We start from the raw sequence: 17,239 nt of genomic DNA on the forward strand, positions 1-17,239 counted from the left end.
TATGTCAAGTAAAATTAGCAGTACTAGCCTGTAAATATGCTCCATTACAAGTAAAATAACACAGTTGCATACATATGATCACCAAAATGTATTTACAATATCACAAAAAAATATCCTTGTAAGTGTTTTGCTGTATTATATATTACATTCCTGGATTCATTTTAGTTATGCATTCATGTACATCAACATTTTGCTGTCGCATTCAGTTGCAGTAGAGCTGATTTAAACGATTGTACAGACGTTTGGATTGTTTAATCTTTGAACTGCATTATATTTAAGTTAATCTCATACTTTGCATGCAACAAGTTAATCTGTAAATTTGTTAAACTGTCAAATAAATGTAGCAGAGTGTATCAGGTAACATTAGTAAATGCAAAATGCGTTTAGCATTTACGCAAATGTACTTGTTACATTCCACTTTCTCACAAAAGTAAGAGAAACAGAGGGAGACAGAGCATCACTTTGTGTATTTCTATGCATCTACTGATGATTTACACCAAACTGAAATAACAGCACAATGTTTTACAGCCATAATTATCATAATTTGGATTAAGTGGATGTAATTATTGTCATTGTTAAGCCTACAGCTGTTATCGTTAATATAGCAACGATGAGAAAAACAAGATAATAATAAACCTAATAATAACAGTGATGATAATAACATTAGAATACAAAGAAAAATGGAAATGAGATACATGGGAGAGAAAGTAACATAATTAAAGATCTATTAACAGAAATAAAGTACAGCATAATTAACTATATTAGTGTATAATCATGCATAATATAGCACATAATAAAACCCTTAATTTTCTGTTTTTATACTGAAGTAGCAGATTGATTCATAAACTTTATATAATACAGTCTGTATGTACATACAGTATTGCCATAAACAGGAAAAAGAAGGGGAGCACTGGTAATCTAGAAAATGAAGAAGAGGAATCAATTAACTGTCTGGTGAGAAGTTTGAGAACTAAAACTTGACAGCTAAAGGAGCATACTTTTTTTGAAGCACTAGGAATGGATGATACAAGATTATAGATAAAGCTCAATGTTAGAATTCAGTGTGACTGTAAAATATTATGAAATCTAACTACTGATTTCTGGAGTAAACTTACCTGTAGAAAATGTGCCTGTACATGCATTCTTGTAAATGACGCACCTGTGAATAAAATATAAAATAAGTGATTAAATAAGTATTCATCCCATTTACATCTAATTAAACACAAGTGCAGCCAGTTATTATTGAATACAAACACTGGATAAACTAGATTAAAACACTCTTTTGATAATTTAATCTCAAGGCGAGGTTATGAATGCCGACGCTTTAGGATGTGAATGTGTCACCATTCATTCGTTCATCTCATCCACCCCGAAGGTTTCCGTCTTCTGTTGCAGCCAGCAGTCTTCTTGGAGCAGACGGTGCACTTAAGAGGCCTCTCAGGTCAAAGTGTGTGGACTAGTTATATTATTACGACCCACTAATCATCTGCTGTGTCTGTCGTTATCCTCTAACAGACACTAAGGCTGTTACTGAACGTGTGCTGCTCAACAGTCCTAATGCTCTGAGGCCCAAACAGGGATAAAGGCCAAAGGCAGATAATGACTCTGCTGACAGAGAACATGAAGGCAGAGTGGAGAGGAAACATGGAAGAGCGACGGCAGAGAGGTGAAACCTTCCTCCTGCTGTCTTCAAATTAAAACATGCCTGTGTACCGTGTGCTCTGATTAGTAGTGGAACACGGAGGTCAGAGGAGTAGTTGACCCTGACCTGAACGTGGCGTTTCACTACTGACCTCCTGTGGAGATTGTACAGCATTACAGATGATCGGTGGAGGAGCGGCTTCTTATTGATGACATGCAGTGAAGCAGACTGCCTCTGCACAGAGTTAGACGTCCTTGGAAAGGGAATTTTATCATTTCGTGGTTGGAATCTAACCAGAATAAAACTTTAAAGATGACCTCCAAACTTTTCTGCTGCCCGAAACGTCTGTCAAATTTTACATGAGGTTAAAACAACCTTTTTCTTTGAGCCATTAAAATAAAAGGCCACACACAGAAGTTTCACAAAGGACTTAAAATTTATAAATATTCTCTCAATGGAACATTAAATCAGTCGGGATGTTATATAATTCTCTCAAAAAATCCAAGAGCTTCTCAGAAAGCATGACAAAGTGACAATAATCTGATACACACATTGCTTCTCTACTCCAAAAATATCTAGACTTTTTTTGTTGTTTTGTTTTATTGTATATCCCCCAGTTTATCCCCTCAAATATATCAAAATATATGTCAACAATAAGCATCAGTACAGACCACACAGAAAGCAGAATCTCATGGGCTGGTCAGGTGCTTTAGTTTGGACTCATGGACTCAACACACCTCAGTAAAAAGGTCAAAACTGCTGAGGCATCTCCTCTCCCGAGCGCTGGCCCGGCCTCGTTGTCATGGCGATGGAGGATGCAACTGCGTCCATGCAAAGCTTCTAAGAAATCAATCAGAACATATAATCTAGTCTCGTGCTTTTGTCTGCAAGGCCAGCCAGCACTTGGGAGGACGGCAGCCGTCTGACTGAGCTTTTCCTCACGTTTCCTGCATCTCTCTCAGTAGCTAAAAAATAAGACGTGGATGCGAGGAGGAGGAGGAGGAAGCTGGTGAACACGTTAGGGATGCAGCCATGAGATTTTCTGCACACTCTAGGACAGGATTCCTGCCTTCTACGGGGAGCAAACAGGTCAATGCACATCAGGGAGAAAGACAGCGGTGGTCAGCTGATCTGGACGTGTTTAATCTCGAAATTTCATCCACAGGGAACCCTTTAAGGTTTTCAAATAAGGGACTATGGGGAAATTATTAGGCTGAGCAGAGGAAACATTTACAAAAAAAAAGGTCCTCCACATTAAACACTCTGCTTTCAATATATTAGTTGCCTTTATCTATGGAAAGCAAACATAACACAGGGAACTTACTGTCTCTTCTTAAAATAAAGCAACACATGTACCAAGGCTGCAACTTTCAGTTCTAGAAAGAGAAATAAAAAGAGACTAAAATACATTAATAAATGGGTTTTAAGTAGGGAATTAAAACAAGTCGCTGATTCTGCAGCCTTTTCTTCTCAGTTAGGTCTCTCCAAAGCAAAATATAGCAAAACCCCCTTCAGATGAAAGAATCAAATTTGAATTACACCCAAGGTTAGTGTGTCCACCAAGGCTTTTTTCTGAGGCCAGCATATTTATTTTGCAGTGGGAGTGCTTCATGTTAATCATGTTTTACCATCGTAAAATCACCAGCACCCTGATGTGGCACCTGAGTATCTGTTCTACACTATTCATTTCTGGTCACCAGGAGTAGAAAAATGCTTCCTTTTTGGATAAACTGCTGCGTTTGTCACTGATTGTTCAACAAATGTCACATTCGAGGCTACTTGTAGCAGCGTTGAACAATGATGGAACATCAATAAAGGAGAGCTTATTGCATATGCAGCAGAAGAATACTTTTTTAACCTGATTTTGGGGCAAAGTAATCAGACTTTTTAGGGTTTTCTATCAGATTTAACTGGTGATTCTCCATGTGCAGTTTTTATGTTCAATGAAATTACATTTACGGCTCCCTCCATTCATTTAGGTAGGAGCCTGGGCTTGTTATGTTACTAAAGGTGCTTTTCCACTAGCACCTACTCAGCTCGACTCTACTCAACTCGATTTAGGTGGTTTTCCATTACAGTTGAGTACCACCTCATCATTGGTGGAGTCGTCATAGCACAGCGGCCCGACCAATGAGGCGATGGTTCACCTGCTGCTCAGTCTGTGGCTTTTTGTCAGATTCAAAGTAAAAGAAGAGAGTCAGAGGAAGCTGAGGGCGGCGAGTCGAAACACTCAGGAGAACAGGAGAGTTTGGGAGGCGATACAGCAGCATCACCCCAAGACAAGAAGATACGAACTAGACGACGTATCAGGGTAAGCTAATGCTAGTTTGCTACGACCCTGTAATGGCTGTAATTTATCGCAATTAGGTATTAAAATATGTATGCTGTGTGGTATGGCCTGTGTGGGGCATGAATATTTTTACCTGTTTAAAGTATTCCAAGCTTAAAGTTAGGCATAAATAAGGAGGTGGCCACTTAGAGTAACAGGTGAGCGCCATCACAGGACCTCAGCTTCACTTAGGCGCCACTTCTTTGTTCATTTTTTCTGCTCTATGAGGACTTTGACGGGTAACCGATGCTTGAATTTACTGTTGTTGCAACCAAAGTGTCTCAGCTGAAAAAACTTCAAAGCACGCTCAACTGGGTGTTTTCAGAAGAGTGTCAAAACGCTTTGGTGGACACACAAATTTCAACACAATTCTTCCTATTCAGCTTTCGGAGAAACTCAGGCAAGTTTTAAAAGTGCACAGTAAATATTAAAATCAATTAAAACCAGCAGGGAGCCTAATAATTTCCACACAGCCCCGAATTTCTGACACTTACTGAAAAACTTCCATGAATTATTGCAGAGAGAAGAAACTGGTAAAAATCTGAGGGGAATTTTGGTGTAGATTTCTTGGGGGGATACAGGTGATAAGTGCATTTCCCCAGCAATATAAACAGGAGAGGAATTTAACCCTCGTGTCGTCTGCAGGTCAAAATTGACCCGTTTTAAAGTTTGAAAATGTGGGAAAAAAAATATATATTTACACAGTGAAACTTCTGATGTCCACATTTTCAACATTTTTGGGAAATCTTTGAACATTTTTTGGTGGAAAAAAAGAAACGTTAAAAATGTTTCTGAAGAACATTCACAAAAAAACAAAAAAATCAACCAAAATCCGGCGAAATTCACTGGATTTTGGTTGATTTTTTTGTGAATGTTCTTATAGAAAATATTATATGTTTTACTGATATATATGTAATCACTTTAGATATTTTTAGGATTTTTTTGGAACATTTTTACTAATTTTTGGAAAATATTTACAAGAATTTTCTTGCCAAATTTGGGGGATTTGTTTTAATATAAAATTTTTAAGGGAAACTTTTAAGGAATTATTGAAATTTTCTTCCTGAAGGTTTTGCAAATTTTCAGAAATTTGGGGATTTTTTTCAGACAAGAGAACAGTATTTTTTGGTGCCCATAAATGAGGACAACAGGAGGGTTAATTTTTTAAAACCACTATGAATGTTTAGTCATTGTGCCTAAATTTAGTGTCTTTGCTATAAATTGATGCAACATAAGAGAAAAATGGTGCTCAGAAAATTAAGTTTTTTGATGCTCAAAATGTATGTGATTAAAGGAAATCTACATCCATGCTTCCAACTGAAGCTTGGCGGACGTCGTGTCCCCTCTGCCTCATCTCAGATGAACCGTCTCCACTAATAGGACCAATCAATAAAAGCTCAGGTGACCACGGCGTTCTCCCAAACGGCAGGTTTAAGGTCGGTCAGGAGAGCAGGAAGACTTTTCTAGCCTCCATCTCTGCTCTCCTGTCTGCTGAAGGTGTGCTCTGATCTGCTCTCAATCCCAATAAAACCAAATAATCGAAACTAAGTTACAAACAGAAGTCATTTTCTATCCTGGAGCACAAAGAAAACAGCAAATAGTTTATCAGTTAGACACAGTATTTCCAAATAAGTTAAATTGAAATCTTAATATATTTTTATTGTTCACTCCATTTAAATATTTTTTACTTTACTTTAAATATAATTATTACAGATCTTGCAAAAATACTACACTGTGCATTGGCTGTCTGCTAGTTTAAAGAGTGCCCGGTGCTTCCTGGATTCAGATATGTACACTTCATTAGAAATTTCCTGGAAGGGACGATTCTCTCTGCCTTTAATCTATACAACCTCAGGTCCCTTCAATTTTTTCTTTCATTTGGTCAAATCTCAATTAAACGCAGTGACGATTTGAAACTCATCTGAAAGAAACTAAAAATAACACATATTCTTTTTTTTCTTGATTCGTTTAGCTCATTTTCCAAAAATAGTAAGCCTAAAAATATATTGCATATGCCATCTTAGGAAAATCCACATAATAAAATATTCTTAATAAGGAGAAAATTGTAAAGTAGGAGAATATATATTACCTCTTTGAAGAATCTGGGGGTTAATAGACATAAAATAAAAGGTTCAGGATTTCGTTTAGTGCCGCTCAAATAGAGGGGAAGTTAAAGATGGCTTCAGTGTGTTAAAAACTCCAATGAAGGAATAAAAAGGGCGTTTTTGCTGTGCAGGAAAGCATTCGGGTACTCTTTCTGCTTTTTAAAGGTACGGCACTCTGACGCTGCTCGCTTTCTGAGTGACAGAGAAACACTTGCAGGTTTAAAAAAAAAAAAAAAAAAAAGGCAATGGAAGAGCGCGGTTTGAAATCCCCACACTGCAAAAGAATCACCTCAACACACCTTCGATCCAAATACGACACGGTGCTACGTCTGTCCACACAGCAAAGTCAGGCCTTTTTCAACTCTAAATCACATTACAGTGTGGATACATACATATATATATATATATATATATATATATATATATATATATATATACTGTATATTCATATGTCAGAGCTGATTCATAAATCAAATGGAATGGACTCTAGTAATATATATATATATATATATATATATATATATATATATATATATATATATATACACACACTGTATATATTCCAATAGGATTCAACAGCATCATGACAGAAACACGGCGGCCGACTCCTTCTAACTGCTGAAATTAATAGAAATATACAGTTTGCACTGATAAAAAGCAGCCATGACATCCTCACTGGTTCCTTCTAAAGGTACAAATCACATAATAAATGATGTACAGTGCCCTCCCCCACCCTCCCCCGGTAAGATATTAGTAGCTGGAGTTTAAAAAACAAAGTTGTTGTAATTAAGCAATGGATTAGTGCAATATAACGAGGACAGAAGTGCTGACGAGGAGGAGGAGGAGGAGGAGGAGGAGGAGGAGGAGGAGGAGGAGGAGGAGGAGGAGGAGGAGGAGGAGGAGGAGGAGGAGGAGGAGGAGACGGGAATTCTGGCTTGTGTGACATCCTTTGGTTCATCTTGGCGGGAGGAGGGTGAGGAGGGTGAGGAGGAGGAGACGGGGAGAAATAAAAAGTGGTCTGGATGTAGAATTAAAATGGGCAGAAGTGACATTTACCAGGTGAGGAGTTGGAGAGACGTCATGAAAACATCACTGTTGGTGACCAGAGTAGAGCTGCAGTCTGGAGATATTGAAATAATTTGATCGTTTTTTGAATTAATATGCCAACGTTTGTGTTTTCACTTGGCAAATGTGAAAATTTGATGCTTTTCTTTGTCATACGTGATAGTAAACTGAAAATCTGCATTTTGGATGGTTCTAGTTGGACCAGACAAGCTTTTCAGTAGACTCCCTTATACGGAGGGAAGTTTTTTCTACTGCTTTCTATCATTTCTTTCATTTTCATTTTATTTCATTTCATAAGGAGAAAAGCTCAGCAGCCTTGAAGGAGTAATCCACTATTTTTAGCAGCAGGAAGAACAAACCACCTGTTAACATTTTCACAATTTTGAACCTGCCTAACCTCATGGAAACTGATAAGTCCAATTTATTCCAACATTTTGGCTCCAAACTAACTGACACATGTCAAAAAATGTGTTAGTTTGGCTGCTTTTGGGGCCAAAAAGTCGAGTGTAAACTTTGCACACAGCCGTTTTTGCATGAGAACTCAACAAACATGGCAGACCATGTAAAAACAGCAGCTAACTTGTCTGTGGTTTATTCCTCACTAGTGCTTTTGCCCAGATCACTTGTTTATTTTCAGAAATCATGAATCGTGAAGGCAAACAGTGCAATTTTGGGATTACCACAAAAGCCACGTTAATGGAAAATACATCATGTTAAATAGGCCAGAATTCTTTTTAAATTAGTTTTTCTATAATGTTGCTTATTACTGAATTTTGCACCTTTGTACCTCCGTAAAAGGTTGCTAATTAAATAACTGTATTTTAATTAATCCTTTTCCTTTCTCTTGAATGTTTGTTTTTCTGTTTGCCTGCACAACTGTCGTCTGCCCAGTAATTAAGCTCTGCTGCAGTAAACGCCAACATTTCAGCTCCCAACTAACTGTCACATGTCAAAAAATGTGTTAGTTTGGCTGCTTTTGGGGCCAAAAAGTCGAGTGTATACTTTCCAAACAGCCGTTTTTGCATCAAAACTCAACAAACAACATGGTAGATGATGTAAAAACAGCAGCTAACTTGTCTGTGGTTTATTCCTCACTAGTTCTTGTGCCCAGATCCCGTTGATTTTCAAAAATCATATGAATAAGGGCAGATGCTCGCTGGACTGTTTAAACAACCAGGTGTAAATGATTCAATATGCTGTATATACTAGGTTTTGTTTATTTTAAATTAATTTAGACTAATAATATTCCTAGTTTTTGTGGTCCCAGTCTGTTCTCATCATTTCATCCATCCATCCATCCATCCATCATCTATACACCGTTTAATCCTCATTAGGGTCACAGGGGGGCTCAGCATAAAATAATTCAATAAGCTGTAAATACTAGCTTTTAGGCTGATTTAGAGTTAATTTAGGCTAATAATGATAGCCAGTAGATTCCTCTCTTTTGGTTGACTGCAGCCCTAAACAGTGCTTCTTCATGCACGTCTCTACTCATCACATTCTGGAAAATCTGACTTGTTATAACGACAGGTTCATCTGATCTACCACTTCCTGGGTGTTTGTGGTGAGACTAGCTGCCTGAAACTCCCCCTGCGAGTCATAAGGCAAGTCACAGGGAGCAGTAAAGGTGAAAGCTTTTACTAAGAAACACCCGAAACAACGGACCCTCAGCAGAGCCTCTTGTTGATGAGGCTTCTTTAAACCAGAACTATGGCTGAGATGATCAAAATCAGCTGTTTCATGTGAGTTTCAACTGATAAAATCAATTATTTTAGTGTCCTGGCATGCCGTTAAAGAAGATCTGCTCTTTGTGAGCACAGATCTGCTTCACAAACCCTCCTTCAGGTGCAGTGTTTCACTTTGAGCATCGGTCGAGATGAAAACGTTTGTGTCAGGAGAAGGGACGGACAGAGAGAGAGTTCCACTTCCTCCAAAGCTGCTTGTTTGGTTTGATTGCCTGAAAGCCTCCTAAAACACCATCACAAATGCCCACATTTATCCATTTATCCTCACTGACAACACTCGCTCTCACACACACAGACACACAACTGAAATCGGGAGAAACGAGACGACACTCCATTAGCTGCTCCTTCACCCCGGCTAGTTGAACACCGCTAACGTCGAGCCGACAGAGCAGGCTTGTGTTCCCCGGAAGCACCTTAGTGCCGGACCATCCCTGAGCCGCTGGCTTACAAATGGAACAAACGTGATTGTTGTGCTAAGATCCTTCAGGGGGAACACGGTGCTGACGGCGGCCCAGCTCGGCCTGGTGTTCCTGGCAGGAAAAGGGATCGAGGACGGGGGGCACAGGAGCTTCCAGTAACCTCAGAGTAGTGGAAAAACTGATGAGTGAATTTTTCCTTCTTCCAAACCAGGAAATATTGGTGCTCAGACACATTCTAACCCCTCGGTGGTCAACTAAAGGGATCTGTGCTTCATAGTGTCACATTGTTTGCTTCATCTGCCCCTTGACAAATCATCATCATCATCATGATCATCATCCCCCTTCCCTCGGATCGTGAGGCGCCCAGCAGACCAGACAGGGGAGTTCGGTCCTTCGGCCGCCTCCTCTGTGCAGCAGGAGGAGCTACGTGACCATTAACTCATAGGTGCGACGGCCGTCTGAACTCTACTGCAGGTTCTTCAGGATGCGACCGTAGCGGAAGTCGTAGACGTGCCGGCAGAGATACACCAACTCGGGGTCGACGTCTGTGGGCACACAGCGGTGGGAGGGGGGGGCGAAGTCAGGGCGGCAGGGCACCATGCTGGCACTGCCAGGGGGGGCGCCCTCAGCACGCCGCTTCACCAAGGCACAAAATCTGGGAAATCAGAACAGGAGAGCCTTAAGCAAGCTGATTAAGGAAGGAAAAGTTATCAGCTTCGATACTCTTAAACATAAATATGCAGTGGAAAAACAAGACTTTCATCGATATCTACAATCATTACATCATTATATAGAAACACAAATATATACAGTGTCAGAGGCCAACATGGACTTAATGAAGTTATTTAGAAATTCATATCATAGGAAAACTAATAAGAAGCCAGTTAAATGTCTGACGAATCATAAGTGTCACTCCACTGAACACGTAAAGACAATATGGGAGAAAGAAAGAGGGATGACTATCAGAGGAGGAATGGACTGCAATATGGACACTGCAGTGGAAATGCACCAACTCACAGAGATGGAAGGAATATAGATGGAAAACCTTGATAAGATACGTCATCACTCCACGTCAAAAATACACTAAGCTGGAACTCCTCCTGTTAGTTGGAGAAGGTGTGGAACCAACATGCAAACCATTTTCCTATCCTATGTGACTGCCCAATTATTAGACAGTACTGGAGTGATGTTCATGGAGCACTGCAAGACGTTTTTAAATTTGTAACTCCTTTTGGAATGAAAACTGTTTATTTTGGATCCTTACCACAGGAAAGGAGAAAAAAGGATAAATATCTATTGAGTGTTTTGTTGGTTGCAAGCAAGAAATGGTTATCACAGGATATTACAACACTGGATATTAATAAAATGGAAGCGATGACAGCATTAACAAATCAAAAACAAGACTGGTTTGCAGCATGCTGGGAAAAATGGATTGCGTGTATAAAAATTAAAAAGCCCAATTTAATTTTGAGTCTGAAAATTTAAAGACAATGTAATGGTCACTCCGTAATGTTCTTAAAAATGTTCACATTTCTGTTTATTTTATTTTATTTATTTTTTTGATGGGAAATTGTTTTCTGAAAAAAAGAACAATGATAATATTGTGCAAATGCTGACACGTGAATTGTACTTATCACTAAATATTGTTAAAACTGATAAAGACTCAATCAATAGAGAACACGGTCAGCTGCAGAGTAGAGAACAAAAGCGGCTCCACAACTGTAAAATATCCCTTAAATGCCAAATGCTTCAAAATTTTATCAGCTCTTAATATCTGCATTATTTCTAAGTTGACAAGAAGAATTTTTCCTCTCATGAACAATCAAAAACTACTTTGGAAAGACTCTATTGTACTATCGTCCAGCTAGATTCAAGAGTTTTTATTTGTCATATGCTCATTCAGTATGTGCAGTGACATGCTCTGTGACACGTCCTTAAGGCCGTAGCAACAATAAGACATTATAAGGAACAGTAGAAACTAAATGCAGCAAAAGTGAATACAGCTCTGATCACTGAAGCTAAACTGAGCAGAACTATGACTTCAAATTAACCTAACTGCATGAATATGGTTCTAAAATGAGCTGTGCACACCAGAACCTTTCCTATTTTGGATCTCTGGACAGTGTCTGTCTGTCTGTCTGTCTGTCTGTCTGCATCATGGCTCCACATGGAAAAGAACTGAAAGAGCAACTAAAAAATGTGCTGGTGAGGCTTTACAAAGACGAACAAGGACACAGGAGAAAGAAGAAGATCGGTGAAACACATTATCCACAGTAACCAAGAGGTACATAACAGGCCATTGTACCAAGCCCACCAACAGTGCAGTATTTACACAATAAACTAACAGACGGCAGCTGCTTCAAAGCTGGTAGTTTCTGTGAAGCTCAGACAGCGTGAAGGACACTGCAGAACATCGACCACTATGGATGGAGGACAAGAAAAAAGCGTTGCTTGTAGACACAAAACTGCAAGATGGAACTTCGCTGAAGAATTTAAGAAATTTGGTGAGGATTGGGAGCACATTATTTGGTCAGGTAGTACCAAGACAAATGTGGTTTCCAGCATGCTGGCCATAAACCTCTTCAGGACTGCCACAGTGAAGGTGGGAGTGGAAGACATGGGGCTGCATGAGTGCAAAACTGCCTGCAGATAAACCACGTCTGGAGAGAGAGAAGGGATACTCCAGCATGATAACCATCTAAAACAAATTTGCAAATTTCCCCTTGTGGGACTAAAACAGGATACTCTATTCTAAAACACAAAGTCACACAAGAGTTTCTACAGAAGGAAAGAGTGAATGATTTGACCTGGATAAGTACGTCGTCTGACTTGAATCCCACAGAAGACCTTTGGAGTATTTTACAGAGACAGACAGAGCAACACAACCCCTACAGAAAAGAGCAACTAAAAATAGTCTGAAGAATGGCAGAACAGCACATGAGGATTCAGGTCAATCATCAAAAATAAAGATGTACACAGAAGTATTGAAAAAAACAAAGATCTGAATCTCACTAATGAAAGATGTACTCAGAGTTGTGGCATTGAGTTTGTTTTGTTAAAACATCTAAACTGTGACTCTCACACCTTATAGTTCAACTTAGAAGAAATCTAATTACGGGGGTCCTCGGTTTACGACGTCATCGACCTACGGCGTTTCATCAGAACTGGTTACGTGGAACTAGTTGAGGAATGGACCAGACGAATACATCGTCACCGGCGCTATAAGACGGCTTTGTTTACATTCGCTGGTTGTACGCCACCTTGGATTGTGTTACATTCTCTAACTTTTTGTCCTTCATTTTGGCTCCCAAGTGTAAGTCAGACTCTTCTGATGGCAGTGCTTTGAAGAAAAGGAAAACTATCTCCATGGAAATGAAATTAGATATAATAAAACGCTTGGAACAGGGCGAAACACAGACGAACATTGGTGAAGTTGTAAAACTAGTGCAACATATTGTAGCAACCCTTTGTGATGAATGAGACTTTATCTTCTTCTCTGGTGGTTTATTGAACCTTCACACAGGCTACTGTGGGCCGTAGCCAACGCCAGAATAACTACAAAAACACGCTAACTTAGCTCCAGAATTAGCCGCCGTTCCCAGCTCTCTCTACTGCTGACTGTCAGCCAATCAGAGGTGAGCTAACTAAACATCCATGTTCACTGACATCAGGTAAATCTGGAACTGAACAATAAACATTGAAACCTCAACATCAACAACAACATCAGTCCGTCACAATATTCTGTTATCTTCTTGTAAAATGACTCATACATGCAGGAAAGTCGTTGGTATTCATGACTTTTCCAAAGAACTGATTGACATTGTGATGCATGTAAAGGTTTTGTTTAAATTTTCATCAGACTTCTGACTCATGGTGAAAATGGACTTACGCAGATCAGTAGAAAAGGAACTCCAACATAAGTCAAAGACCCCCTGTAGTGTAAGATGACCCACTGTTGATTCACTTAACACTTAAGTGATTTTGCAACAGTTTCTGTTGTTTTCTGTATTTTTATTTCAACACATAAAACATAATAATCTCCAGTGACTCCTAAGTAAATTCTCATGGCCTTTGATTTCGTTAACAGTTCCAGTGTCACAGATGTGCGATAAGAAGAACAGGGCAGCAGACTTCCACTGAGAAGGTGTTAATTAAACACATGAATCCAAAGCTTCTAAGAGGACTTTCAACCAACGCTGAGGTGTTTGTGTGAGCAGCCACTTACCTACAGTACTGGGCAAGTGGGAGAACGTAGCATCTATCTTCTATGCAGGCCACACTATTTTCATCCTGATGCCGAGAGGCGAAAATCTCATTCTGAAAGCGACAGTGTCACATCATGGTAAGTGCTTCCCGTCGTGCAGAATGAAGGCTGAAGGAAATGACAACGCTGTTCGACTGTGAGCTCATGGGGGCCTGAAACTGTTCCTTTACGTTGTGTGTCACCAAACACAAATCCCCACACGCTGCACACTGCAAATAGAAAATGAATTTTCTAACACTGAAGCTGTGCCCTTCCCTGTTCTTGGTTTTGTGTTAGACTGAACTCGCAGAGATATCATCATTTTTGGCATTGTGGTGACACTGAAAGGCTAACCAGCTATCAACAGCTTCAGGGCTGCTGGGAGAGAGATAATTATGTCTGCAGCAACAGTCAGCCGCTAAATATTTCTGCACAGACAAGTGCTTTTGTTTTCCTCATCGTGCACTGTTTTCTTACATGTCAGGATAGCTTGTAATTTTACTACTATAGCAAGAAAAAACATGTGATTTAAGTAGAAAAAAACATACTTCCACCCACATTTAAACACCAAAGTATAATTTAAAAGGTGAAAGAAAGAGCTTGAAGCGTGTCTCTGATTAAGACAGCAGACATCTGTACTTCATTTAACTCACTCTGCTGTTTGTCTTGACTAACACAATGAGACTTTGGGATGAAAACATGACATTGGAGAAGAAATGTAATAGAAAAAAATAAGTTTTGGGATTCTGAAATTAAAACTGCTGCAAATATTTTTTTTTTAAAAAGGGTTGGGAACAAATTCACGTTAACAACTTTAGTTTTGTTTTCCTTGTTTTGAAAGTCATTTTCGTTTTTATTAGTAACAGTATTTTCTTTTTCATTACTACCATGAATTCACTCATTCATTTAGCATTTTATATTTACATATATGCTAAATGAATAATATACATATAGACATATATATACATGCATTTTAAATCACTGTGCCTTGAAAGGTGTAAATACTGTTTATTGACTTTTAATATAATTAGTATTTCTATAGACTTTAGAATTAGAAGTGTTTTGTTTATAGTATTGTACAGCAAGTTTTTTAAGAGTATATACTAACCTTTAATATTAATGTTACTAACCTGCCTGTTTTGTCTTATTGCATGTAAGCTTCTGAAAACTTTGAATTCCCTCGGGATTAGTAAATTATCTATCTATCTATCTATCTATCTATCTATCTATCTATCTATCTATCTATCTATCTATCTATCTATCTATCTATCTATCTATCTGTCTATCTGTCTATCTATCTATCTGTCTATCTGTCTATCTATCTGTCCACACAGTTTTGGGAAAGAGAACAATAGTCATGTTTACACTATGCATTTTAACTACATTTATTCATATACACTTTATTTAGTTTGGGTTTATTTCAGTGTTTTTGTCTTTAATCCTGTGAGCCTCGATTTGAAAGACATTTTTTCATTACAAACTTGCTGAAATTACACCATTTATAAGAGCCAGAAACTATAAAAAACTGAGAGACTCACTGGATTCCTTTCTCTTTTTTTTTTCAACTGTCCAAGGCTCCTTGAACATCTCATGTGGAAATGATTAAAATGATTCATGTAAAATCTGTTTTATTTGGAAAGCTGCAGGGAGCTAATGCTAACTGAATTCTCCCAAATCTCGACAATGAAGGCAAACAGTGCAAATGTGGCATTGCCACAATAGCCACATTAATGGAAAATACAGAATGTTAAAATAACCCAGAACAGTCTTTTAATTAGTTATTCTATAATGTTGCTTATTACTGAGTTTTGCACCTTTGCACCTCCGTAAAAGGTTGCTAATTAAATAACTGCATTTTAATTTATCTTTTTCCTTTCTCCTGAATGTTTGTTTTTCTGTTTGCCTGCACAACCATCATCTACCCAGTGGGAGAAATGAATCTCTGCGGCAGTAAACTCAGGCCTCACCTCACAGTGTGTGCTGGGATCTCGGCCTCCCTGGGTGTGCTCGGGTCGGTAGTACCAGAAAAGGCTCATCATCAGCTCTCCTGCAGCAGCACACGGACACTCAGGTAAACAACACTGATCAACACTGTCCAGTCAACCATCCGTCCACGCACACAAAGCGCTCTATCTCCTCCTCATCTCCTTCACCTGTTTTGGGGTCCTCCCACAGCGCTGATATCTTGGCAACATATGGGAGGGATTTCTTCCTGGGGCCTGATCGTAGCAGCACGGTGTCTCTGACTCGAATCACTTCGCCGTCCCTCTCCACGCCTTCGTAACATTGCCGCAGGGCCGTCTCATCCTCTCCCTGAGACGCAAACACAATGAGGACAGACGTAATTCTCATTATAAAGACAAAAAGGAAGCTGTCACGCAAAGCTGCACGGTCAAAACACAATTATCTTTTCCCTCAAGAGATGACTTTTTTTTTTTTTTTTTAGTCCTTGTGTGAGGCGGTAGTGTGGATGCTAAGGTGTCTACTATATGATCAGGTAGCAGAATAGAAGAGAAAATTTATAAACAAATTCTGAGTGTGCCAATGCAGCTGTTGCCAGGTCCTGCTATAGTTAAACATAAGGTCTAAGTACATTTTATTTTGAAAAGCCAGCATATTTCAGGATCCCTGGCATCTTTGAGGTTTTACTTTGAAAGTGTATCAATCATCCAATCAGCTGTGAGTCACTAGTAGCTTGCAGTGAGCAGAACAGGCGGACGAAAGATTAGAGCCTCCAACAAACGATCACAACTCAAAAACTATGTCGTATTTAAAAAATTCTTTCATTGCATCAGGCACAACATTGTTTTGAACACTCTGATGTATTTTCATGTCTGTACTGGGTGTTATACAGATTTGGTGGCAGGTCATAGAGACCCTTCGTTTCAGATTTTCACCTGAAACTTTAGAACTCTGATATAATGGGAGTAACAGAGTTTTGGGCGACGCACTCTGTGCTCTGAGGTGATTTATGAGAAAACCATAAGTTCTACTGTAAGGACACTCACACTGGGAGGAAGAGGACAAAAATATCTACATTTTTCTGCACAAATTGTTCATGTAGAGTAGAAATTGTAAGGAGAAGACAAGATTAACGGTACTTTTTTCACAAAATTTTTAAGTGGTGTCACTCACTGCAGCTGAAGAAAAAATTGTAGACTTTCAAAAAATCCATAAAACTTAAACTGCAGCTGCACAAATCTGAAAAGACACCAAAATGCGTACTTAAATGAATCACATTTAAAGTTGTCCTTCTGACCTCCCATTGATTTCAGTGCAGATTTTTAACGCACCTTTTGTGATTTTCATAAAAAACGTACAAAGAATTGCTAGGCCAATATAAAATTGAGGGATTTTTGAAGTCCATGGGATATATCTTGCACATATTTTTATTAAAATAAAAAAATAAGTTTTTTATGCTCATTATGATCATGTCTTCACAAATTCCATAATTATTATGGAAACAATCACTTACTAAGAAAAAATGACTGGATATCACTAAAACGTCAACTAAATAACCATCCAAACTTAATAACAACCACCTTCTAATTAGATAAACAATAATGAAATGAGCTTATTCCAAAATTGTTTTGATTGTGTTCTTTTTATTAAGTTGAGATAATCATGACAGATATTTCTTTTTGGGCAATATATCAAATTTTATGTGGAAAATAAATAAATCACTTTCAAC

General features: G+C 38.7%; 1 protein-coding gene across 3 annotated transcripts in view; it reads right to left on the minus strand.

Moving 5' to 3' along the window:
* Positions 1-6,949: 6,949 nt before the first annotated feature.
* The window catches only part of LOC111585839 (bromo adjacent homology domain-containing 1 protein-like), a 40,363-nt gene continuing 30,073 nt past the window's right edge, over positions 6,950-17,239 (minus strand). For all 3 annotated transcript variants that reach the window (XM_055016234.1, XM_055016235.1, XM_055016233.1), the window contains exons 4-7: positions 15,702-15,861; positions 15,516-15,595; positions 13,531-13,622; positions 6,950-9,960 (exon numbers count right to left, since the gene is read on the minus strand). In XM_055016234.1, coding sequence (XP_054872209.1) covers positions 9,771-9,960; positions 13,531-13,622; positions 15,516-15,595; positions 15,702-15,861 — 522 coding nt within the window. In that variant the 3' untranslated portion in view covers positions 6,950-9,770. The remainder of the gene's footprint in view (positions 9,961-13,530; positions 13,623-15,515; positions 15,596-15,701; positions 15,862-17,239) is intronic.

The sequence above is a fragment of the Amphiprion ocellaris genome, chromosome 12, assembly GCF_022539595.1.
Source record: "Amphiprion ocellaris isolate individual 3 ecotype Okinawa chromosome 12, ASM2253959v1, whole genome shotgun sequence".
Taxonomy (NCBI): domain Eukaryota; kingdom Metazoa; phylum Chordata; class Actinopteri; family Pomacentridae; genus Amphiprion; species Amphiprion ocellaris.